The sequence below is a fragment of the Clarias gariepinus genome, chromosome 19 (assembly GCF_024256425.1).
Source record: "Clarias gariepinus isolate MV-2021 ecotype Netherlands chromosome 19, CGAR_prim_01v2, whole genome shotgun sequence".
Lineage (NCBI taxonomy): Eukaryota > Metazoa > Chordata > Actinopteri > Siluriformes > Clariidae > Clarias > Clarias gariepinus.
In genome coordinates, this window is record NC_071118.1 from 11,645,075 (window position 1) to 11,672,034 (window position 26,960).

General features: G+C 37.7%; 1 protein-coding gene across 5 annotated transcripts in view; it reads right to left on the reverse strand.

The window, feature by feature from the left end:
• The window catches only part of myo7ab (myosin VIIAb), a 44,203-nt gene extending 17,460 nt beyond the window's left edge, over positions 1 to 26,743 (reverse strand). For 3 of the 5 annotated variants that reach the window (XR_008355823.1, XM_053478517.1, XM_053478516.1), the window contains exons 1-27: positions 26,680 to 26,743; positions 24,614 to 24,727; positions 24,336 to 24,488; positions 23,407 to 23,591; positions 19,945 to 20,066; positions 19,367 to 19,509; positions 18,961 to 19,074; positions 18,796 to 18,834; positions 18,339 to 18,453; positions 18,180 to 18,256; positions 16,311 to 16,430; positions 15,861 to 16,003; positions 15,564 to 15,774; positions 14,021 to 14,156; positions 12,572 to 12,678; positions 12,118 to 12,159; positions 11,236 to 11,373; positions 10,563 to 10,721; positions 9,944 to 10,036; positions 9,704 to 9,798; positions 9,530 to 9,614; positions 7,727 to 7,945; positions 7,291 to 7,608; positions 5,402 to 5,602; positions 3,928 to 4,083; positions 2,802 to 2,891; positions 261 to 382 (exon numbers count right to left, since the gene is read on the reverse strand). Coding sequence is in view for 4 of the 5 variants with exons in the window: in XM_053478517.1 (XP_053334492.1) it covers positions 261 to 382; positions 2,802 to 2,891; positions 3,928 to 4,083; positions 5,402 to 5,602; positions 7,291 to 7,608; positions 7,727 to 7,945; positions 9,530 to 9,614; positions 9,704 to 9,798; positions 9,944 to 10,036; positions 10,563 to 10,721; positions 11,236 to 11,373; positions 12,118 to 12,159; positions 12,572 to 12,678; positions 14,021 to 14,156; positions 15,564 to 15,774; positions 15,861 to 16,003; positions 16,311 to 16,430; positions 18,180 to 18,256; positions 18,339 to 18,453; positions 18,796 to 18,834; positions 18,961 to 19,074; positions 19,367 to 19,509; positions 19,945 to 20,066; positions 23,407 to 23,591; positions 24,336 to 24,488; positions 24,614 to 24,727; positions 26,680 to 26,697 (3,515 nt within the window). In the remaining variant the exon portion in view is untranslated. Of the gene's footprint in view, positions 1 to 260; positions 383 to 2,801; positions 2,892 to 3,927; positions 4,084 to 5,401; positions 5,603 to 7,290; positions 7,609 to 7,726; positions 7,946 to 9,529; positions 9,615 to 9,703; positions 9,799 to 9,943; positions 10,037 to 10,562; positions 10,722 to 11,235; positions 11,374 to 12,117; positions 12,160 to 12,571; positions 12,679 to 14,020; positions 14,157 to 15,563; positions 15,775 to 15,860; positions 16,004 to 16,310; positions 16,431 to 18,179; positions 18,257 to 18,338; positions 18,454 to 18,795; positions 18,835 to 18,960; positions 19,075 to 19,366; positions 19,510 to 19,944; positions 20,067 to 23,406; positions 23,592 to 24,335; positions 24,489 to 24,613; positions 24,728 to 26,679 lie in introns of those variants that run through there. The other 2 variants (XM_053478518.1, XM_053478519.1) reach the window with 2 other exon arrangements.
• Positions 26,744 to 26,960: the final 217 nt, after the last annotated feature.

Sequence of the window (26,960 nt, forward strand, 5' to 3'; positions counted from 1 at the left end):
GGGCTTTCTGCAGGAAAGAAACTTACCACTAAGCCACCACTGCCCATGAGAAATAGCAAACAAATTTTTGTTTAATGTGTTTAATGTGATGATAATATGAGAATTGATCATACTGGTAAGTTAGAGGTCTCAAGTAGCTAATAAGATACAACCGACATCATGGCAAAAAAAAAAAAAAAAAAAAAAAAAGCCCAATAAGATATAAGTCTTGGGGAAGGAATATTTATCCAGGAGGATTAACCTGCCATACTGTAACTAACCTCAGGGCAGGGCGTAAAATCCCATTTCCGATGATGAAGTGCAGTTTCTCCAGGTTGGAAGTGGGTCGATCCTCCAGCATCCACTGTACACTGCAGCTGCTGTCAGCCAGGTGTTTGCTCATCTAACCAAAACACGTATCTTTATTAACTAGTTACCGGTCTATGAAATATTACAGAGACAGTACAGCTAACAACAATTAGTAGCTAACAGATGATCAGCCAAGACCTGCCTGAAGTTTCTTCAGTTTTGTACTAGAGTTGCAAGAATAAAGTACATAGCTAACAATTAACGGAAGGTTATAGTTACGTTATGACCGAGTAATCTGATTGGATGAGAAACATTCCGCAAGTTCTGATATACTGTAGCACACATTCGAAACCAGGCATTGAAGAACATTCAGCAAGAAAACACATCTGATGTTTATGTTTTGTGATGTCATCTTAAACAACACTTTGTGTCCTTAGTATTTGTTCCTACTGTAGATCCACCAGTCATGGAAAGATATGTGTTCTCAGAGCAAAGTGACTGGATAAATAAAGAAACAGGTCATTGTTTATTAATTATTACTGTTCATTGTTAACAAATCATTGCTCATTGGTTATTATTTGTTGATTATAAATGACTAAATGACTTATAAAACTGTTGTGTAAAAGCAGATGCCTATGACGACATCACAGCAGGCCTGTTATTCAGTACAATCCAAAATCTTGTTTGTTTTTAACTATAAGCCTTTTATTTTTGTGGGTTTTTAAAATGGTACATAATCAAATATTATAATTAATAATAATATTTAGTTATGCACCATTTAATTATTGACCATTTTAAAAGCATGCAAAACACACAAAATGAAAGGCTTATACAGTAGTTGTTAAAACAAACAAGATTTTAAATCGTTTTCTTACAACAGTGAAATTATTAGAGAGTTGGGGTCAGAGAGAATACAGCACCCCTGGAGCAGATAGAGTTAAGGGCCTTGCTCAAGGGCTCAACAGTGGCAACTTGCCGGTGCTGGGGCTTAAACACCCAATTAAACTTCCAATAAGTAACCCAGTATCCCACAAGCTTAACCGATTGAGCCACCACTGTCCAACTAAATATTATGATAAATTATGATATTTTTTGTATTTTTTTTTTATCCATACCAAATAATGAGCCGTAGCATTAGAGGTATTTATACAGTATATCTTTTTTATTTTAAAGCACTTTGAGATTAGTCTGTGTACTACAGTATCAAGTAAAATAGTATGTAACTACTGTATTCAAAACTAACTTAATTAATCAAATTTATATCTACACTGTAACCCCGAATAAGTTGGCAAAACTCAAGAAAATTTAAGTTACATCAAATTTTTTAAGTAATCATGTTTCCAGTTTTAAATAAACGGAACTATGAGTTTTTGAGTTTGTTGTACTCATTCATAACAATCATTTTTTACTTGCATTATTGAGTAGCCTAACTCATTTTTAGTTGTTGCAAATCAAATAAATTGTTGTTTGTCTTTTGGCTGCTCCCGGCAATGGGTCGCTACAGAGGACAATCCGGTCTGCACACAAGCTTGCCGCAGGTTTTATGCCAGATGCCCTTCCTGACACAACCCTCTCATTTTATCTGGGCTTGGGACAGGCACTTCATCCAGTTGTTGGGAATCGAACTTAGGCCTTTCGCATGGCAGGTGAAACACCTACCACTGAGCCACAAAATCGCTAGTCTGAAAGATTTTAAGTTGGTGGAACTTTAAGGTGACAGTTACTGTTACTTAAGTACTTACAGATAGGCTACTTAAAATATCAAATTTGTTCAGCTAACTTAAAAAGTGTAATTTCTACAAACTCAAAAATATAAAAAAAAAAGTTCTAAATACTCATCAAGGTCTATTAATTTAAATTAATTGTAATAATTTAAGTTAACAGTACTCAATATGTTTAATTACTTTGAGCATTAGGGTTTACAGTGTATTATTATTCTTTCTCAGCACCAAGGTCATGATTCTCAAATGTTCTTTTATCACAGATTCTGAAGTCCTCAACTTGTGCTACAGTGTTGCTGTTTGGACATGACATTTGGAATACACCGTAGTTTTTCTAATTTACCAACACATTTGTGGAAAATGCTCATATTCCTGACAAACTTCTTTTATTTGTATAGTTTCCCCACCTTTAAATTACCATCATTATGAAAGACTTAATGGTTACATTAGCTAGCAAAATCATTAGTCTATTGGTATTTGGTACTGTATAGTATCTCCAGTTGTATGTGCCTTTATTTTTTCATCAATCAAAATTATTCCTCTTTTATGACACAATGCTAAATCTGTGGTTATGAGCTTCTGTTATTTTACGCCTCTTGTACCTCCACGGCACAAGTAAAGAACTTTCGACCTCTAACCTGTCTTGGCTGACTAACTTTATTCAGAGTACGAAGGAACATTGTGTAGAGATAATTTTATCTGAACCTTTGGCTGAATCACTTCTTCCCAATATATAATGTCAACCTGAAAAAGCGCACTGACATTGTGTTATTAATAGGACAGTGTTCTCACCTCTTCTGTGAGTTTTGATTTCTTCCTCAGTGTGAGAGAAACTAACTTATGTCTGATGCTGTTCTTCTTCTGACTGTCAATAACAGAAGTCTGAAAGAGAAACAGCACGTAGTGTACATTTAGTGCACGGCATAATCATTCGAGACAATATGTCTAGTTATTAGGATGTAACACAAACATACAATTGAAAGCACACAGTTGTATAGAATGCATTTATTTGCTCTGGAATCAAAATCTATTGTTTTTGTTGTTGCACTGTATGTTTTAATGTACTGATTAATTAAACCCAAAGCAATTCCTGTGAGCACAACTCAAAGGCAATAAAGTGCTTCTGAATCTAATTCTGATATTAACAAAGGGGCAGTAACTTTGGAACAGGATTTTTAACAAGCACATATGGGCATGACAATTTTTTTTTGTTATAACTGTAGTTTTTGGGAGTATACAGTATAAAGCGTAAAAAAACAGATGGAAATAGGCATTTATAATAAAATAATATAAAGTGGGGGATGGGTTTTGGCCCAACATATAGCAGAGTTATTGAAAGAAATATCTATCCCTACTGTATATACTGTACCCCTACAGTATATAATTCCTGGCTAAACCTATCCTAGTGTTTCATTAGTGCATGGATACCATCAAAATAGAAAGTATTCTCAGTCATTTGAATTTAATTGTATTCTTATAAAGACTTTTTCTACCGTTGCAATTTTCTAGGATTTGAAAAATAAATGTAATCAATTTATTGTTGGATTTAATACAGCATTTATTTACATAATATAAACTGGAAATAGTTGATCCTCACCGGCCATCTTTTTTCTAACTCATAAAGTTAATACAATGAACAAACAAATATTTTTTAAAATCATGTTATAGAGCTAATCCCCTATTCTGAAGTGTTTACCCTGTTTACAGCTTTACTTCTAACTGTTACAAAGAGCTGAGCATTTTAGATTCTCTATTCATCCATGCGATATAAATACATTGTGTCCGCAAATTTCTCAACCAAAATGAACAAAAATACTTCTTAGCTGAATTTTTTAAGCAAAACAAAAGAAATCTAAAAAATACCCCTAATTATTATTATTATTATTATTATTATTATTACTCCTGCTTATGTGATTACCTCATTGGCCCTCTTGTAGGTCCTCTTGCCCAGAGTCTCATAAATCTTGGTCATAACTGGGATCTTCTCACTGCCGTCACTGAGACTGATTTGATATTTGGGCTCAGGCATATCTCCCATAAACCTCAGTATAGTGACCCATACAGCCAGAGCAGCCTGCACAGGTAGAAACATCTTACAATGATTAGGCACAAGCAGCATGTTGCATAAAACCTTCACCACTACAAAAAAACAACAACACTGGATTATTTCCATAATCAAGTCACTGTCTTGGGGGATGTTTTATGTTACCCTATTTCAGGTAGTTAAAACAACACAATGGTTTGGCATTAAGGTCCAGTTCTTGGTTTAATCCAAATCTCACTTACTCATCTTTTATACCGCTTTATCCTGTATTCAGGATCGCGGGGACCTGGAGCCTATCCCAGGAGGCTTAGGGCACAAGGCGGGGTACACCCTGGACAAGGTGCCAATCCATTGCAGGGCACACACACCCATTCACTCACTACGGGCAATTTGGGCAATTTACCTAACCTACATGTCTTTGGAATGTGGGAGGAAACCGGAGTACCCGGAGGAAATCCACCAAGCACGGAGAGAACATGCAAACTCCATGCACACAGAGACGGGAATCGAGCCTGGCCAGAAATCGAACCCAGACCCTCGAGGTGCAAGGCGACAGTGCTAACTACACCACCGTGCCGCCTACTTAATCTAACTAACTAATGTTTATTTAATAAGCAATTTTCTTGATTTCAACCACAAACTTTTAACCACTGAAAATATTAATTCAAATACAGCAAAGAAAACAAACAATGTAACAAAAATAAATAGTGATAAATATTTATTTTTGTAATTTTTTTTGTTTAAATAAATATATAAATATTATATACTGTGTGTGTGCATATATATAGTAATTAATGGTTACTACAATAAATTTCAACAAAAAAGAAATACCCTTGTATATTGCCATGTATACAGTGCAATGGACAAAGTGCCAGTCCTGACAGCTTATATGTGGGATCGAGAGAATGGTCAAATAGATCTGTCTGTAGTTTAGATTGGAATTCCAGTTCTGAGCATCATTAAAGCTATATGCTGCATCACCATGTTCTGTTTGGGTTACATGCTGCCAGCTGACCCGCACTCACGGACCCTGGCTCTCAATTCTTTTTTTTGGCTGTTTTCAAGGGCCAGACAATTTTGTGATGTAGAGACTAGAGGTGATTAAAATGTCTCCCTGTACTGTTTTCAGATTCATGAATAATTATCATGAATAGACTGAAACAACCCCGATTTTTTGTTTTTAAATAACACAGGTAGAAAAAAAATGAACCATGACAGCACATTGGGCTCTCCACATAAGCCAGCAATATGTCGGGAATCTAACCCACATAAAATGTGTTCTCTTTTGCTGTATGCTGATCCCTCACCCCAGAAAGAATGAAAATTAAATAAAATGACAATTTCTCACCAGCTGGTCTCCTTCGTCTTCGTGGTACAGAAGTGGTTGTTTCAGGGGCCGGCGCACATACGTGTGGGTTGTGTTTCCCTGGAAATAGGTAGCTGCAAACTTTGCAAACTTGTACTCTGACAGGTCCTCGTGTTCCTCATCAGGACATGGAAGAGTCTCGATGCTGTCCTCTTCAGACTCTTTGTGGACGTTTTCCAGATCCTATCAAACAGTACCAAACATAGAACTGATTACTCTTCCTATTTAGATTACCTACAAATGAGGTATCTTCCATATACGTGCAGTGTATATTGTATAATATATTATCTTATATTATATGTTAAAAATAACTTAAATTCCTTGCTCACTCACTCACTCACTCATCTTCTATTCCCTTTTTTTTGTATTCATGGTCACAGGGACCTGGAGCAATTCCTTCGTGTAGTGTTTAATCAACAATATAAATTAGACTTATACAGGTGTGTTCAAGTCAAATCGGGACTTTAGTTGTGCACAATGACAGAACATTGATGCAAGTGATGGGAGTAAAAACCTTTATTTGCATATACAGTCGTGGCCAAAAGTTTTTAGAATTACATAAATATTGGAAATTGGAAAAGTTGCTGCTTAAGTTTTTATAATAGCAATTTGCATATACTCCAGAATGTTATGAAGAGTGATCAGATGAATTGCATAGTCCTTCTTTGCCATGAAAATTATCTTAATCTCAAAAAAACCTTTCCACTGCATTTAATTGCTGTCATTAAAGGACCTGCTGAGATCATTTCAGTAATCGTCTTGTTAACTCAGGTGAGAATGTTGACGAGCACAAGGCTGGAGATCATTACTGTATGTCAGGCTGATTGGGTTAGAATGGCAGACTTGACATGTTAAAAGGAGGGTGATGCTTAAAATCATTGTTCTTCCATTGTTAACCATGGTGACCTGCAAAGAAACTCGTTCAGCCATCATTGCGTTGCATAAAAATGGTTCCACAGGCAAGGATATTGTGGCTACTAATATTGCACCTAAATCAACAATTTATAGGATCATCAAGAACTTCAAGGAAAGAGGTTCAATTCTTGTTAAGAAGGCTTCAGGGCGTCCAAGAAAGTCCAGCAAGCGCCAGGATCGTCTCCTAAAGAGGATGCAGCTGCGGGATCGGAGTGCCACCAGTGCAGAGCTTGATCAGGAATGGCAGCAGGCAGGTGTGAGCGCAAGGTGTGAGCGCAACTTTTTCCAACAATCCAACAACAGTTTGGTGAAGAACAATGCATTTTCCAGCACGATGGAGCACCGTGCCATAAGGCAAAAGTGATAACCAAGTAGCTCGGGGACCAAAACGTTGAAATCTTGGGTCCATGGCCTGAAAACTCCCCAGATCTTAATCTCATTCCTTCTCAAGAGGTGGGTGGACAAACAAAAACCCACTAATTCTGACAAACTCCAAGAAGTGATTATAAAAGAATTGGTTGCCATAAGTCAGGATTTGGGCCAGAAGTTGATTGAGAGCATGCCCATTCGAATTGCAGAGGTCCTAAAAAAGAAGGGCCAACAGACAGGTGCGTCTTTTTTGCCAGTTGGCCACTAGTTGTCAAAAGATTTTTAAAGATCTGGAGTTCCACTCGACAAATGTTCATGGGCAAACGTTTAATTGCGGGTAAAAGTCTCATAACTGTACTGTGCTTGAAGACTTTGTAAATGTCAACCAGTTTTCATAAAAACATTCATTACCAAGTCCCAGTTTGACTTGAGCGCTCCTTGTAAGTCTATAAAGGCACTGAAATATCACAAACCACACCAGTAAGGGTTTTCTGTTTTATAAAATTGTTGAACATTGCTGTAACATCTCCAGAGATCCAGTGAACAGGACAGGTGATTAATAATTGATCATCAGTGCTCGACAGTACCTCAAATCCTGCAGGTGCTTCAATGTCCATGCTCAGGAGTGAGTTGGAGCTGCTCAAAAAGCCAAACATTTTGTCCACCATTTCAGAATCGCTGACTGGCTCCTGCTTTTCTCTCTCCATCTGCTCGAGCAGCTCCTTCTTACGTCGAGCCTCCTCACGCTCGGCCTGTCTCCTCTGCTCCTGCTCGCGGTGCAGCTCAGCCAGACGCTCCTGATGCTTCCTCTCGGCCTCGGCTTGAGCCTTGCGTGCCGTCATCTGCTTCCTCAGCCGTTCCTCATCAGCTAGACGCTGCCTCTCGGCTTCCAGCCTGTGCTCCCTCTGCTCACGCACATAACACACAGAGACAAATGTAGACAAATGCTGCCTGCCTTTTGTTATAGATTATAAGAATTATTTTACTCCGGTTCAATTTCAAAGATCAGCAGCGATATTGTACCTCTTGTCTTAGTTTCCTGCACACTCTGCGTGCGATCATGCCACGGGCGTAGGCCTGGATAACGCAGACGGCATTTAAGCGTTTCCAGAAAGCCTGTCTCACCAGGAAACCTCGACATTGTCCCTGGAACAGAATGATGCGTTTCCTGACCTCCTGGTACATCAAATAATGTTTCCGAGACCTCCAGAGAGCCTGCAGCCGCATGAAACCTGCACGCATCTAACAGGAAACAGGAAAGATGTTTTAGACATTTAAACAGACAGTTAAGTTAGACAGTTTTAGACATGTTTTCAAAACTGTGAAATAACACATATAGAATTAGGTAATTATGAAACAGCAATAACAACAACAACAACAACAACAGTCAGTTGTTATGTTAAAACACGGAGGTCAGCCTTTCTGGGAAATTTCTTTGCATGTACACTATTTGTCAAGTGCATTTGCAAAATCCATCAAGCACCATGATGAAACTGGCTCTCATGAAGACCATCCCAGGAAAGCAAGACCGAAACCTACCTCTGCTGCAGAGGAGAACTTCATTTAGAGTTACGTTTATGAAGGTTTAGAGCCGTTATGAAGGTTTAACAGATCATGAGTAGCAAGTGCATCTCAACAGTAAGTGTTCAAAGGAGATTACTGCACATTTTAAATGCCTTCAGCATTGCTTTACAAGGTAGAAAAAAAAATCAGAAACAACCATGGAATTAGAAAGTGATCCCAAACTTTAGAGCGGTAGTGTAGTGTTAAAGATTATTGGTGCTGTTGGCGTTATTGGAGTAATCAGTTTTGTTTGCTATCTATTGATGTATAGAGTGTAGAGTAATGTGAAAAAATAAGGAATTTTTCAAGGTTTTTTCCAAGACATTTTTTACTTTTGTGTTTTTTTTTTCTATTGTCATTTTTATATTTTAAATCCAGGTCAGTGAAATCACAGAGTGTCTTCTCACATTTGTCTTTCATGTGCATAAACATTTCATAAGCATAAACTTTTTCAATATTTCTAAAAATCCACAGGATGTATTGATTTTAAGCCAATTATTGAGTCTGTTCAATAAATTCTGTTCAATTTAATGTTTTGGCATAGTGCATTTAATGATGGACATTGTTGCAGAGCAGCTTTACAGGATTCAAAATTATTATTATTATTATTATTATTATTATTATTATTATTTAAATGATTAATAACATTTTTAAAACACAGGATTTAAGAATTTTATGATTTATCTGAATTTTAACAAAGATGGTTTGGATTTTTCTTAGTTCCTGGATTGAAACTAATTTTAAGTTCACTGGTTTGGCGCCATGCTAGTGCTGTAGTGTTACTGTAGCTCCCATTCATCATATTACAGCTAGCTTAATATTGGGCATACCCTGAAGTGTTTGGAGTTGATAGTTGAAAGAAGGATGTCAGAAAATGGATCTTGTTGCTTATTTCTTGTACAATCTATGAACTGGCTGCTATGATGATACAATTTTTCTTTGGGATTAATGAAGTACCATACCTACCTACCTACCTATCTGGTTCAAATGATTAGAATTAATATAAAATTCTGCTTCTATGCATCATATTCTGCATTATATTTACTGTTTTTATGTGACATCCATATTTGTTCCAGTTTTAGGTTTGCTTGCTGGGCCACAAATCTGCTGTAAATATATTGACACTTTTTTGGCTATCATTTTTAACTGATAAAACCTGGCTATGGCTTTCGTCCACGTGGTCACCAAACTATGCTTCAAGTAAGTGCTGATGAACTTAAAACAGCAAAAGCACTCCATATTCAGGAAAAAGGAAATCCATACCACTTTATATTTCTTCCTACAGATATAGCCTCTCCACGTCTTCTGGATCAATATCACTGATTTCCTAACCTTCAGGAAATTGGTCCTGGAGAAGAAAAACAAAAGTCACTGGTCACATACATATATCTTTCCATGTTTCCTACATGAATCATCCACAGTCCTGTTCTTCTTTACCTCTGTTTCCTTCCACGCACTGATTTCTGAAGGAGAATGACCTTGTTTGTGATGGCCTTGTCTCTCTCAATCTCCAGCTGCATGTCATGGTGATCCTACAACGTAAACAAAACAATCAAGCTTCATTGTTTCTGATCAGTGTCAGACTTTTCATGATGCATCTAGACATTTGATGCTACTACAGTTTATTTTAAAAGACACTAAGGCTAACTGTAAATAAAGTTTAAGAAATAGCCAAACCTTGAGAAATATCTTAGTTTTTCCAATCTGCCAGTCATCATTATGTCCCAGGAACGCTCTGGCTATTCTTCCGCATGCTCCTCTCAGATTCTCCTATAAATTAATCACAGTTTGATTAAAGACTGAAACATTGGGTGATCTATTATAAAAGTAAAATTCCCGGCTAGGTTCGATTTCTGCTTCTGTGTGCATGGAGTTTGCATGTTCTTGGTGGGTTTCCTCCCACAATTTAAAGAACTGCAGATTAGGCTAAATGGCGTTCCCATTGGTGTGTGTGAGTGTGTGTATGTGTGTGCCCTGCAATGGATTGTGCCCCTGTCTAGGGCTACCACGCCTCGTGCTTTAAGTCTCCTGGGATGGACTCCAGGCCCCCCATGGTATAGATGATGAGTGAGTAGGTAAGTAAGTAAACTGGTAAGAGGATTTTGGGCTCCCAAGGCTTACCCAATCCCAAGGGGACTAAAAGCCAGACCATGTGGTTCAATCCCACAGAAAAGCCACAAAGCTAACAAACAAACAAACATCTACTGAGTGAATAAACAAATCATTAATGACCAGTGTGACTTGAGGTGATGTCTATTATGTGCTCTGTATCTGCTTTGCTGTCATCTTGACCAACCTGTAAGCAGTCTGGTTTAACCATCAGCATGAAGACCCTATAACGGTCCACAAATTCAGCGAAGGTGTAGCGTATGGGATATCCAGCTCTGCGGATCCGGATGGTCTCCATCATCCCGGAATACCGCAGTTGCCGCACACACAATCCCCTATCGAACATCTGTATGGAAAAAAACAAAACATCAGACATTAAAGGGATATTACCATAATCTCCTGATTTACTTTAAATCTAGCCTGACAGGATTCTGTTTGAACTGCTGGGAAAAAAAAACCTAACATGACTCAAACCTCAAACCATGTGGAGTTGTTTAGTATCTCAAAGGATACAGAGGATATGATTTTTGACACTGTGTGACACTGATGTTTCTAAAAATGGACAAAAGAATATCTCAGAGCTAACAGTCACTGAAGCCAAAGCACTTTTTTCCTTAGCACACAACAGTCATGATGGAGGCATGGCTTAAACCATAAAAGCAGGGAATCAGACACTATTACCATTCCAATACAGATTTCTTCTTTGTGATACTGCTTGTATACTAAAATTGTACGATCATAATCTGATGCTTTCTTTTACTCAACTTCACTTGTCAGCTACAATTGTCAGACTACCTAATAAGTACAGACTTAAATACCCAACCTTTATACATGACACAAAATACTGGCCTTAGGCTCACCATTGGTGTTTTGAGTTCATTGGGTTTGATGCAGCGCACGAAGAAGGGCTGGCATGTGCTCAGAGTCCTCATGAGGAGCTCAAGGGAACGTTTAAACTGACTGCTCAGAGTCGGCGAACGCTTCCGAGTCTCCATACCCTGTCCAAACATAGACACACACACACACTCAAATTAAAACTTTGGAAAAAGCTGGGAATGCTTAGGAGAAAAAAAAAAGCTTTTGCAAATACATACACAAAATTATGCACAAACACATACACACAAATACAGCATCTTTACACGTTCTAAATAGAACAAATTCTACAGGGTTGATATTTACTGTACCTCAATCATTCTGGTCCTCCAAAGCTTCCGTCTTTGTCTTATATAAAGCAACCTTCCATGCTTTTCCCTTCTCATGTTTAACTTTCTATATTTTATTGATATTAGACTCTCTGAGTCTGTACCTGTCTGTGTTTTGTGTTAGGATACCGAAGTACATGCAGGATAGGCAGCTACAGCAATATAAAAAGGTTTTTATCCCCTCCTCTAGTTCACTCAGTTCCAGGAAAGTCAAATGCAAGCCGAGCTTTTGCTTAGCAAAGTATCTTGAAAGGAACCAGCCACATTGCACTTGAACTGGAACCAGAACCATCTTCGCCTTTCTCACTTCCAATCGATGACTAACATTTCCCCAGAATGCATCACCCTAGTGAAAGCCACTACTGCCTTTATTAAATCATGCTGCTAGCCTGCCAGAGCTTTTTTCCATGGAGAAATCAACCACAGGAATGGGTTTTGAGGGAAGGAGACCGCTGAGAGAGTATTGTAAATTAATGGTGCGGAGATACATGCTGTTAGCACTAGGATGGGGAGTGTAGGAGACACACAACCGCAGATTACCTGTTGAAGTGACATGGTGGTCTGCACATAGCCACAGAGAAACTGAAGACAGACAAATAGGGTGTGATGGATAGATAGAGAGACACCCAGAGATGGAATGAAAGAGAGAGAGAGAGAAGGAGGGAGAGAGATTTAATTGGTGTTAGAAGGCTGGTAATGTCAGAATAGGCAAAGTCTATGCCAAGAAAGATTAAGACCACATAAAAACAAACACTAGGCAGACAAGCAAGAGACGCCTGACATGACTGTGTTGAAGGAGTGTTAGCATATGAGACTAGAGGGGGAAAAAATACATAAGCCTGGAACAAAAAAACAGTTATATTCAATCTTTCACTAGCCTGTTAACATCAACTCAGGCCTGACTGTGCAATGAGTGATGTGTTTCATAAGTGGATATAATGGAGGCACAATAATGCAGAATGAATAGGGATTTAGTGTTGGAAAAGGGCATCACCATGGCGACGTCAGCCTGAAAGATCTGTTTGATGAACTTGTTTTTGGAAGAGTGCACCAGCTGGATGATGTCACTGTGGAGACTGTCTCTGTTCTTCTCCAAAAAACCTGTTATGATAAAAAACAAAGTCACGTCAAACAGGCACCTGCGTGTGATTAAAGCATAAAAAGACACTTACCCCGAATGAACAGTATTTAGGCCGTCAAAAATGCTTTTGAACCTTTATGAAAGTAGCCTAGGAATATGTCATTATGCACCACAGTGGCGCTGAGTTTGCAAATCTGAATGCAAATGGTTTTTAATAAAAGGATATGTATACACGGCCTGACCCAAAAAATTGCCCTTTCAGAATTGTCAAATTATTGGGCTGCATCATGTAAAGAAAACAACATGCACAATGGAAATCAGAAGCAGGTTGTTTGGTGTGTCTCATGCTTTTAAACATATTGTAAAACACGTAAAGAGCCCCACAACAACACACACACAAAAAGTAAGACTTGTCCCCAGTGCTGTACCCAGCAAAGTTATGCCCTTAGACACTTATTGACTTTGATTGAGTTTACAAATGAATGTTGATGTTCTGAAATAACCTTTAAGGAAATTTTTACATTTATAGAAGGGGTCTCCAGTGCCTTCCAACAGTCAGAGGCAAAGCTCTAACTTAAAGTTTTGCTATAAAGTTAACTGGACAGAGGGCTTTGCAGCAACAAAACAAGCCATGTGTGTATTTTTGTTCTCATTTACTTCAACAGAAAAAAACAATGGAAAAGGCTTGGAGGAAAATGCTTTGTGGACAATCCACAAAAAAGGTAAAATGGTGACATGACAAAAGAAATTGAATGCTGCCCTTTTGTCAACTTCAATGTGCAACTGTAATTGTTTATTATAACAGATTTATCACGCTTAAAATAATAATGGAATAATTAAATTATTAATGCAAAACTGACATGTTCCCCTGACTATCCTGATTCTGCCAGTCTATTAACTATTACAAAAAAGCAATACAACCAACTGTGTGTAGATCTTTGACTTATTTAAGTCCAAAACATTGTGGGATCATTAGGGTCAGTTTTGAGCTGAAGCATAGTCTAGAAAAAAATAATTACATAAAAGTCCAGTTAGTTAGCATCGAAGATGTAACAAGTTCGAGTCGGGTTTCAGCATTAGATATTCCATTTGCATTGCCATATTCTTATCTAACAGAACCCATACCTGGTCAAATTTACCACCACAACTACATTTATATATACAATACAATATATATATATTTATACAACTTCATTTAGCTACAGCTGTGAGAGTTATAGATATATAGATGGCATAGAAGGTAAAAAGGAAAATGTTGCTAAATATTTACATGAGAGGATAACCAGGTAAAAATGAGTGCAGACATTAAAAAGAGAATTGTATTTAGAACTTAACAGAAGGATCAATGAGTCTGTGAGGTACCTTTGGTTTCATAGAAGACCACGCCAGCGAAGTGCTGAATGCCGAACTGGCTCTCGTGACTGTGCTTGGGAGGGATGTAGTTCGTGTTGAGTTTGTGCTGAGAGTTGAGTTTGTGCAGCATGGTGGCATCAGTTCCCTTTTAAAATGAAATTAAATCAATCAATGAATTAAACACTATTATAAACATAAATAATAATAAAAATACACTTGACATTGTGAATTAAATTTTTTTTGGTTACTTTTTCTTTTTGCAATTCTTGCTTGTTGCTTACTTGTTGTATATTATGTTCACTGGCTGCTATAACGATACAAATTCCTTTAATAAAGTACTCAAAAATGTGAGATTGATAAAAGTGCACTATCTACAGTATTTAACTATTTATCTATCACTGTACATTCCAGGCTAAACTGATTGTGTGTATATACAATATTTAATTCAATTTAGTTTTTACTTGTATAGCGTTTTAACAATTGTCATTGTCGCAAAGCAGCTTTACACAATCAAAAAAAAAAAACAACGGAAATTTGAATGTAAATGCGTATGAATCAAAATGATCAGAAAGTCCCTAATGAGCAAGCTGAGGGTGACGTGGCAAGGAAAAACTTTCTAAAACGGCAATAGGAAAAGGAACCAGACTCAACAGGGAACCCATCCTCATTCCCCAACGGATAGGAGGGATTGTTTTGCAGTTATACTGTGTGTTAGGCAGCTGGAAGTTCAATAAAACAATTGATGTCTTTAAGTTAATAAGGAGTCCAGTTCGTAATGGTACTGTAGGCTCAGTTAGACTGTAAGAAATTTCAGTCCTGACCTATTGAGCGACTGCTGTCACAAGTCCTCAGAGAACAGCTGTCAGCATCAGCCAAGGCCTGGACCCGGCCCCCAGTCAATACATGCATCCCAAGCAGACAACACAGGGCATCTATGCAATGGGATCTCCAAACAAAAGCGGGCTGCCAGGACGAGTCAGACAGGTCCAGAGGGCAGAGGGGGTCTGGATCACTGGCAGCTTAGGAGCGATGTGTAGCTCACAGAGAGAGAGAGAGAGAGAGAGAGAGACATGGAGAGGGCCATAGCCATAGGACAGGTCACCACAGATGCCCATGATTTGGCTAGCATCATGATTTGTGGGAGAGTGCTAGAGCACTTGAATGGATTTCGATCTGGGAAATTGGACCCCAGTAATACCCTTAAGGTTGCTGAAAATGGCTTTGTGTGGAATTGGACCAGAAGGGCTGAATTTGGTGCCCGTAGACATAGATGAGCCTTGAGTGCCCATGATTCTGGTTTCCTGGTATATCTTATTTCACCTATTAATGGTGGCAGTGTTGTGGCTGATCATTGTTAACTGGTGTGACATATGGTTGAAATTAAAATAATAATAATGTCACATTTAGAAACACAATAAATGAAAAACAAGTATATATTTGGATACACTTTTTATTGAGGAGTTATGCAGCTGTGTTCATGTAGTATTTCCTGTTTTTTTTTTTTTTTTTTTTTTTAACTCCCAGCCTCCCACTGTGTCTGTTTCATACTTACCTTGGGGAACCTGCTCTCCTCATCAATGAGCGACATGATGTTCATAGGTTTGTTGGCGATCATATCCAGCGCATCCTGGTTATCCGTGAACTCAATGTGCAGCCAGTTGATGTGCTCCAAGTTGTACTCCTCCTGCTCCAGCTTGAAAACATGACGCACGAAGAACTGCTGTAGGTTCTCGTTGGCAAAGTTGATGCACAGCTGCTCAAAGCTGACCAAAAAACACAGCAACATAGGAATTAGAGTGAGGAATAGAAGCTCAACCATTCATCAGGGTGAAAAAAAACCTATGCATACCTGTTGACTGTGAAATTCTCAAATCCGAAAATGTCTAGCAGCCCGATGGACCTGTGGATGATTTTGTCCTTAGTGGGCGGGGCTCTGTATGTGGCAGCATTGATTTTGTCCACTATCCACACAAATAACCTCCCGTATATTCCCTAAGGGAAGAAAAATATTAAATGTTAGTGTGGATTATTAAGCATTGCATAAAATCTGCGGAACCCTTAATTTTAATCAGAAGGTGTTGATTTATTTTATATAAATGCAAAGCTATAAAGTACTGTTATAGCTGCTGTAGCACAAGTGATATCAGGACCTAATTTGCTACATAGACATCCTAGAATATTTTATATTGTTTTATATATATATATATCATGTCATATATATGTCACCTCCAAATGTCTATTTCAACGTGAGGTCATGATTGTGCTACAGTAAAGCAGTGTCAGGATGAATGTCCCTAACCTTGACAAAAGCATCGCGTACATCAAATCCTTGGTCCACACTGAGTGGCGTAGATACACTCTCTCCCCGAGTGATGAGCGTACGCGTTGTCAAACATGTCATAACGTCGTGTGGGTCCACCTATATAGACAAATAGAAATGAATGCAATAAAATCTTTATTATCTAATACACAGATATAATTGTCTTTGCACCTACCAGGTCTTTGGTAAAGCAGTCTGTACACTTGTTGCACTATTTTTCTTAATAAATTTTTTTAAGCAAGCTGTTTATTTAATCTAATTAGTCTTGGTGTTATGTTTTGTGTTGTTGTTTTTTTTTATATATATATATTTATTATATTCTTGTGAAAGCCTGGTTAAGAGCCCACATTTAGAGAAGCGATTTTGTGTCCAGAGATTACTTTATCTAATAAGCCATGTAAGTGCCTGGGCGTCTCCTAATATGCCTTGAATTATGATTGTTGTCAGTGAGGGTGGCTTGAGCTTAAAATAAATAAATAAAAAGGAGTGGGGTTGGTCATTTTATTGTCTCATTATGTCTTTATAAAACATATCCATCTAGAGCAAATAAAAAAGAATATAATGGGAAATGAAAACATAAAACTGTTTTTCACTGGCACCAGGAACATTTTGCTCTTGTTTTGGCTTTTATTGGAAAAAAAAAAAGAAAAAAAAAAAAAAAAATTGGTCCATTTAGAAAGAAAGTTCAAGCAGAGTTCATAAAATCCAACCAACTGTAATAATGGCAAAGAAGCCAGCTAGTAATTAATTAAACTTCTAATTAACCTAATCTGCAAAAAAACAAAAAACAGAGTACCCCGAGGAAACCCTGCAAGCAAACGAAGAACATAAAAACTCTGCACACGCATACAGACCCGAGGCAAGAATCGAACCCTGGACTCTGGAGATGTAAGGCCCCAGCGGTAAGAACTACACCACCGCATCACCTAGTATCTGAGACCTGATCCTGTACCTAGTATCAATTTACACGATTTGTTTGGTTGGTGGTCCTGTCAAACCTGATCCTGATCCAACCTGCTTGTTTAAGTATTCTAGCTCATGGGAAGCTTTCAACACGCACACATTTTCACACACAGTGACGATCATCACTCTTAATTGTGCCTTTTGCCACCAGGGGGCAGATGCACCACTAAATTCTGTTACAGTTTCAGACTTTCAAGACTTTCAGGTGTCTGACTGCAAGAAGATGAAGAGCTGCAGGCTGGCAGAGCGAAGGCTTTACCCACGCTGTGCTCATGCTCTAATAACACCATCTGAGTCTCGCTAATGACTGCATTTATCTCCAACTCCCCTCTGCTTCTTTCCTCTATCAGCACTGAGGAGTCCCTCCCACCAGGATAATCAGGGAGGGAAATCAGAGCAAGACAGTAAGAGGGAGAGGTGGGGAAAAAATCAGTCATGTGCTAGAGATGTTCTTCGTTTGAGTCATTCACAGGTGTACTGTACAGTAACTACACACACACACACACACACACACACACACACACACACATATCATATGCACCCTGACACTAGTTCCTGCTGAAAATTCAATCACAGTTTATTAATGCAAATTATTAATGTGTTTGTACCATGTTACCATGACAACTTACACAGGGTCGTGCATTGTAAATTCCCCAGATCCCAATCTACAGTAACCAAGCATCCATGGAACAGACTGGACAAAAATGCCTGATCCACAGAAGCCCCACCCTGCAATCCAGACCACCCAAAGGATCTGCTGTTAATGTCTCAGTGCCAGACACAACAGCACAACCTCAGATGTCTTTTAGAGTTATGCACTGAGGGGCCGCATATTGGGATTAATATTTTGGGTTTAAATGTTATGGCTGTTCAATCACTCCTTACCTCTAGAAGAGCTGCAGCTTTTGCCAGGTCAGGAGAGCGCACAATTAAGCAAGCGTCCAGGTTCTTCAACATCAAAGCTGTAAATCAAGAATTAAGACACTGATCAGCTTTTCACATCGCGGTGATTCAATCACAGTTTGTTTATGAGCCATGGCCTACCCTCGAAACGCAGGTTGCCAATGTGCAGGATGGCAGCCAGCAGTTTGGAGATCTCCCAGTTCTCAGTGTCTGTGAACATTAGGACCTTCATCGCTGACTGGATGTTGGAGTACTCCTTCATGTAAAATGCATTCAAGTGCAAATTAAACTATTTTATAAAAACTGTAAATATGCATCACACAGTCAACATGTTTATATAAATAAAAGAAAACACCAACATTTACATCCCTATAATCTAGACTAAGATCTCCTTTATTAAAAATTCATTGGATTAGTTTTCTTCATTTAACTTGATAATCAGAACACAAACAGTACATACTGTACAGTAAATCCATAAATCATGGAGGACATGTGATTAAATCAGTAGAAACAAGCTGCCAGAATTTACTTTAATTCAATGCATCATCTCCGTGGATGAAAGATGATATAACCAGCTTTCATCCAACACATCACTTACAGTCACATCATCTCGGCCATCACACACCGTACAGTTGCCCTGTAGCATAGCCAAAGATGGGAGGACATAATGGAGGGCACATAGGAGACAAGTAACATGTTTTGTGTTATTTATAACGTTTGACGGGTTTAATTACCAACAGGAAATAAGAAAGCAGTCTCTCACCATGGTCAGATAGGTATAATCTGAAGCCTGACCTAATCCCAGTTTAGTCTTCTGCTCCTGATTCATACCTTGCAGCATACAGTAGAAGATGTGATAGTTTCTCTCATCCGGAGCCTGTATGGAAAACTCTCTGAGCTTATAATATCCCAGAACATTTTGGTTTTTATGCAAATATCCTAAGTAACCTAGCAACATCATTAGTTCTTAACATATTGACACATTGAAAGCACCTTGTTCTATGGATAAGTGCAATATGCAAGTCAGAACCATGACCAAATAGGAAGCAACTGAATACTAAATATACAATTCCGACTAGTCTGAGGGTGATCACTAATTTTCAGTAATTCTGTTAGTAGTGGGTGATAAATATTGAAATTAAAAACAAAGAAAAACCCCTTTGCCCTACCTGTCTGCACACTCTTGACTTCTCCAACAGGTACTGTTCTATCTTTGCCCCTTCGATTGCTCCTCTCTTGTTGAAGTAAATATCAATGTACTTCCCGAACCGGCTAGAGTTGTCATTGCGTATGGTCTTTGCATTGCCGAACGCTGTAAACGAGAACAAAAAGACGTCCGATTGATCAAGTTCTAGTACAATACACCTCTTTCATGCTGAAAGAATTTTATTGAAAATTTTGTCATGTTTTTAAAAAGAAATATAATGGTAGGGAACTGCTGCGGCACTTATCTTAAAGTCTAATTGTGTTCAAAGTTTGAAAAATTGGCTGAGATAAATTGGACGCATTTTGTCTCAGTCATTAGGAGAAAATTACTTGGCAGACATATTGTGAGAAGATGCGTGGAATGAATTCCAATAAGAAGCGTCTCCCACATGGAGGTCTGAACAGCAGGCTGATGTCACTTTAAACCTCTGAATAACTTTTCATCATGAGTCTATAGAGCATTAAATAGACATGCTGACTGCTACTGATTTGGTCTCGTCCTCCGTATCCCCATTAAAGGCATAATAGTGTTCCGTCTGACCTTCTAGGATGGGGTTGGCTTCCAGAACCTGCTGCTCAATCCAGGAGTGCTGTCCACTGATAGCAGCCAGGAACTGCAGGATCAACTTGGTGCTTTCTGTTTTTCCTGCTCCGGACTCACCACTTGGGAGAACAACACATCAACAAAGAACACATACATTGCCTTCAGTTAAAAAAAACAAAAAAACAAAACATATTTAAGCACCACAACAGAATACAGCCTTACTAAACTTAGATGTACAGTGGCCATAGATTTACTCAATCTCATACTGTATATACAGTCTAAAAATGTTTATTTTCATTATATGATACACTATATTTAAAAAAAAAGTATTTGGCCAAACTTGTTGATTATACAATTCAGGTTTTTCAATCAGGTTCCTCAGTGAAGAGCAATCTTAATGCTCCAGCATACCAACACACCTTGGACAATGCTAGGCCCCACTTCGTGGCAACAGTTTAGGGAAGGCCCTTTTCTATTCCAACATGACTGTGCCCCAGTGCACAAAGCGACGACAATGAACATGGTTCGTGGATCGAACCGCCCCTCTTCCCATCAGTAACTCAGTGCCTTAGCTCTCTGAGCCACTATTGTGTGAGAACTCAACTAGCCGGCACCGAGCCCTGACCTCAACCCCATCGAGCACTTTTGGGAGGATCTGAAATGGAACAGCGTGCCAGGCCTTCTCATCCAACATCAGTTCCTGACCTCGTAAATGCTCTACAGAATGAATATCAACGAATGGATGTCAAGAAGAGTGAAGAGTGAGGGGGACTATCTCCATATTGAAGTTGACATTGGATACAATGTCACTGCAGGTTTGACCAAATACTTTTGTTTATACTGTATAGTGTATTATATAACCTTGAATCAAATAGTTGTTCTCAATTGACATTAGATAAATTTAAAATAAGATTCATAAATTTTAAGTTTATATACAAGTTTGCGAAGAAACTTTTATTGAACATTCATGGAAAGGTCATCAGGGTCACTATTATGTAACAGAGGTAGCTTTAGGTTTCTGTAATCAAAAAGCTTTCAGAACAGAGATATCCATAACAAACTTTATTTTAAATGAGAAAGCTTTGCGTCATGGATGTTCAACATAAAATTTAATTATAGTATAAGTGCCATGGTAGCACCAGAGAGCAGCACCACTAGACCGCCCATCAGCCACTGTACTGTCGGCTAAAGCAGAGCATCCAAACACTGACAGCAGCATCAGCTGTTGTATCATCTAGAGTGAGGCAGCTGATCCCCTATAGTGACATGATAACAGAGAGGAAACAAGAGAATAAATGCCCAGTCTTGTTAGCAACACTCGAGCCAGAGGAAGAAAGAGGCCCCCAATGTCCAGCCTGCTCCAGCCTCCAACTCTGATGGAGAAATATTTGCCCTCCCACCCAATCAATTAGTCTCCATGTCCCAGCACATACTGCAGCATACAAATATGGCCACTGAGGACTACATGTTCCAGCATTGCATGGATCATATTGACAATCACCTGATTACTAATTACATAAGTAATTACACAATCATTCACTCTCCATTAATTCAGAGATTTTTTTAAACAAATGCCCAAAATGCTCATGGCTTTTAAAGCTCTTTGTTTACATTGTTTACATGTTTTGCTATCCTGCTTTACAATTCTTGCCGCCTACTCAGCTTATGATTTGAACCTTTATGGATGTTATGCTTTTACTGAACAGCAAGCTATGGAATAATTTAGGAAATGCTATACAGTGTAACAGGCGTCATCATATCATTGGCATTTTTTGTTGAGAAAAGGTGGGGTGGCCTTTGTCCACCTTTGCTAGGCACTGGAACAGGACTGTTCAGCCTGTATTTTTAGCAAACACTATCCACAAATTATATTCTGGTCCATCCCATAGAGAGCAAAGAGTGGAAAGTGTTTTTAGCATCATTTCTGGTCACTACAAAGACTGCATCATGACATATAAACTCTTGAACTCCCTTAGTGTTCCAGTGTTTAATCAGCAAAATCCTAAGGGACATGCTGGGGAACCTTGTAATTGGATACACTGATGACATCTTTATCTAATTTTCCTCCTTCGAAACCAGTGTTTACTATGTTTGGCAAATCCTCCAAAGGCTGCTCATAAATTCACTATTGTGAACGGGGAGAAGGTTTACCAGATGTATTTTTCATGGTACATCAGCACTGAATGAGTACTCCTGGACTGAAACAGGGTATCTGCTGTGACAGACCCACTCAAAAACAGTGAAGGATCTATAGTGATTTCACAGCTTTGCATTCACCACAACTCCTCCAATTAAGCATATTGGCGTGTCTAGGTCATTCCCAGTTGGGCCTGATTCCTCCAAAACAGCAGAAGAAGCTACCTTATTACAGTAAATTGTCTACAATCCTAAACTTCACTCAGTGGTGTTGTTTTTCTTAAAAGCTATCTTTGGCTGAACAAACTGGATAACAGGAACTGATAGCTCTAGAGGAATGATGTCACTTGCTGGAAAGATGTACATATTCCTTCACCATATTTACTGAGAACAAGAATCTAGAAGACCTCAAGACAACCAAATGGCGCAACCCTCACCAAGCCCGATCGGCCATACTCTTTAAAAGGTCCCAGTTTACCCTAACCTTCAGACCAGGATCCAAGAATGCCCCAACAAATTTTCAGTACCACCTAAGAAATTCATTGAAGAGCACATTCTCCCACCCTATGGGAAGTGTGACCTGACACCAACAAATTACAGGGCCTCATCGAATCTTTAGTTCTCAATCTCAGGTTGCACCCACAGCATTGTGAGAAACTCATCACATGGTCGCATACTTTCCCAGCTACCGGCCATCCAGGTATGCATAGGACTTGGGGTAGTTACTGGCCAGATATTGGTAGACCAATATGGTAATTGGTTTGAAATTATGTGTCTCCTAATGCATTGTATCTGTCCCAAAGATGTTACCAACAACTAAATTCATGCTTCCCATGGCGGCATGGATTTTATCACTGTCCTGCCCAACTTAAACAGGAACACTGTCACCATGAAGACAGACACTGATGGGAACCGCCACCATAACAGCCTGGTGAAAGGGTAGGGCTGACATACCCAAGCTAGCAAAAAATGTATGCACTTGATCCATAAATTTATGTCACTGCTGGATACACCCTATTTCCATGTTTCTTGAAATAAACCTGTAATATCTGGATCTCCCACCACTTTGATATCCAGCAGTACCCCCCATGAAACCACCATGAAACCACCGAAACTGCTGGATATCAAAGGACAATCTGCAGATCTTGTCAACAACCTCAACACATGCCATAGCAATGGTAGCTAAGTACCTAATTGAATGGGATCGTTATGACCCTGTATGTAAAAATACAGCACTGTATTTAAAGATTAATGATTATTTAATTGTATGCAAAAGTTTTATTATAGACATTTCAGTATGCATTTGTACAGCATAGTGGGTACCTGATTATGCAGCACTGGTTCTTGTTGTTCCTCTGCATGTTGAAGTAGCAGTTGTCAGCAATGCTGAAGATGTGTGGAGGCATCGTGCCGATTTTTTTATTAGTGTACAAGCGGATGTGATCCGCTGTGTAAATGGGCAGCAGCTGGTAGGGATTCACTGCCACCAGGATCGAACCTGTGTATGTCTGTATTGTCAAATAATTTAGAGGTGTATATATTAAGTAATAATACATAAATATATATTAAGTAATAATACATAAATCTTGTTTCTTTGTATAGATTTTATATATATATATATATATATATATATATATATATATACAGTATATATATATATATATATATATATATATATATATATATATACAGTATATATATATATATATATATATATATATATATATATATTAAGAATATCGTTATATATTAATAAGTAAAAAAAAATTATAGGATCTAAGATAAAAAAAATGTTGTGATGTTGACTTTATATATTCACACTTCTCTAAAGACCATTAACTTGTGTGTGTTTATGCTTATCAATTTTATAATATACAGCTGAGTTTCTAGAATCTTGCTGTAAAATTCACTGCAAGTATTTTACACGTACAGTACAGTTGGTTCCTGCGGGTAAAGCACCAGACATAACTATTAAAACACTGGATATCCTCTCTATAAGGATGCCCTCTAATTGTCATAAATGTAAATGTTAATGTGGTTGTTTTTCTTTGTATAGCTTTGCAGCAATGTGAATTGAGATTTAAAGTATGCTAAAAGAAAATACCTCAAGGGAAAAATGTATTTGACTTTATGGTGGGTGCTAACAGTAAAGCCTGTTCATAACACCATCCTTTTGTTAATGATTTTTTAAATAAAAGCATGCCCCCAGGTCTAGGTCATTCCCAGTGGGCCTTGTGTATTTGTACACTCACATATATCACCCTTTCATTGTAGCGAATGAGGAGGTTTCGGAGAATACCAGCTTCGTTCAGGTCTCCCAGGCTAATCATATCCTCCACACCGTGAATGGAAGTGGGGTGCATAGGCTTTACGTTTGTGGCATTCTGAGGAGAGATCCAGTGCTCCTGAAAAAAAAAAAAAAAACACAGTACACTTAGATTGCAGCATCATTCACACTAAAGGTCAAATGACAAGACATAAGGGCACTCGCTTGGCCGGGTGTTTGTCATTGTCTGACTTAAACACTCACCTGACCTTCATCATCCAAGACCTGAATCAAGCCTGAGTCACAGAGCTTGACCACAGCTCCAACCGGAACGTCAAATGACTTGCCTGTCTTAAGATCCAACCAGACATAATCCCCCTGTAGAGATTATGATGTAGGGAAAATTAATCAATAAATCAATGACCTGATAATTGAAACTACCTTGACAAATTTAGCCAATTTCCACCTAAAAGCACAGTTATGTCCTAAGAGTCAAAATATATTAAAAGTATATTAAAACCTTTATACAAAATACAGCAGAAGATCCATCTGTGAATCCTGCAGCCCACAAACATAATAAATTACAAAAGCAATGCAATAATTTGTGGGTGTTACAATCAATCCTTAATTAAAACTAATGCATGTTCATGGCTTTGTAAGGAAGAGAAAATCAATTAAATTAGATTAGATTAGATTAGATTAAATTCTTGTTACAACCCCTTGAAGATCATAATACCTTTATAGTTTATAACAAATAATATTAAAGCAACCAAAAATACACATAATATACAGTAAAATGTAATAGAATCACAATTATGCAATTATTTTGATAAGGTACATATTGTGATTATAATGTAAACTGGGATAGTATTAAATGAGCTGGTTTGTATTTAAGTATATTTACGTACGTCAGCAGCAAATAATTCTTCCAATATATATATTGGGAAAAAAAACTTAAGTAAATTATTAACAAACTCTACATAACCTCTTGACCATATACCCTAAAATATTTAAAGGCTTTGTCTTATTCTGTCTTGTCCTTATTATTATTATTATTATTATTATTAATAATGATAGTAGCATTAGAAGTAATAAAATCATAATAATATTAATACTCTCTACGTACAATATAATAATACCGTATAATAGTATAATAATATTGGCTTGTTAGTACATTAAAGATTTTTGCAAAAAAATAATTTTGGAGGCGTAAGATGAGTAATAGAATACACCAAGATGGTTTACGGCCGAGCTTGAAGTAACATACTGTATTGACTTTGTTTCATCACAATCGGCCCACGGGAAGAGAAAATGTTCTACTTTGATATTTCATTGGACAATGCCCTTCTATCATAAAAAAAACCTTGAAAAAAACATTAGTTCATCTCAAAATTCAACAAATGGTGCTGTACATTTTTAAATACGCGCTTATGAATGTGCAATTAAATTCCATGTGAACAAAATCATGGGCACATCCAGTAATAATAATAATAATAATCTTGAAAAAATAAGCAAACTTTCTAAACAAATATAATAAGCACCAATACATGAGTAATAGGCACAGATACAACATATTTGTTATTAGTATGGACAACTCCACGGACATCACATCTACACTACATGTTCACGTTTACATTCTGGACCATTACACAAAGTCACTTTAATAACCATTGCACAAAGTCACTTTTTCTATGCATACTTGCACAAAATTATAGTTCTATGTATACAATATATTTCTATTTTTCAGGTTCTATTTTTTCTAGTTAAATTTTTATTTAAATTTTTTATCATATTTCTTCTATTGATATTTATTACTTATAAGTTTTAATTCTCTTTTTAAGGTCACTGGCGGTCGTGTAAGCATTTCACTACATTTCGTACTGTGTATGACTGTGTATGTGACAAATAAAATTTGAATTTGAATTTTTGAGTATGTAGGTTAACAAAAACAAACAAACAAACAAAAAAAAAAATAAATATTATTCATTTGTATATTTTTATTAGGAGCCGAACATAAGTCGAGTTTACACTTTATAATAGTATCATAAGACAATAATGCTATTCTAACTACCTCCTTATACTTCCACAACCCACAAAACATATAAATTTTTTAATACACTTATTTTATGTTTTTACTCATTATGCTTTGATAAGCTGGGCTCATGACTTAGTGATTTTATTTTTGCATCATTCCTACTATTCATACTTATAAGCATTTGAAATGATAATCAAAGGAAAAAGTCACAAATACCAAATTAGTACCACTAAAACAAACAGTACCGAGGGGAAATACTGTATTTGCACCTGTATAGTGTGTTTTGGAGTCTTACCTGCTGCAGAATGACCATGTTTCTGTTTTTTACTTCTTGGCGTTAGACATGATGTGAGTCTCCTGCATGAAATAAATAGCGACATTCTTAGTAACACTATAAACAAATTGTAGCCTTTATGTAAAAAGCATTGCATTTCTTATGTGATTACGTTACGTATAAGTTATGCAGGTTTAACTTCAGGCAAATACTAAAGGACTGGCAAAGTTCCAATGAATTCTGTACAGCCAGAACATCGGCTGAACAAACAGACATGCATACGGACTGAAATTGTTCTTAGA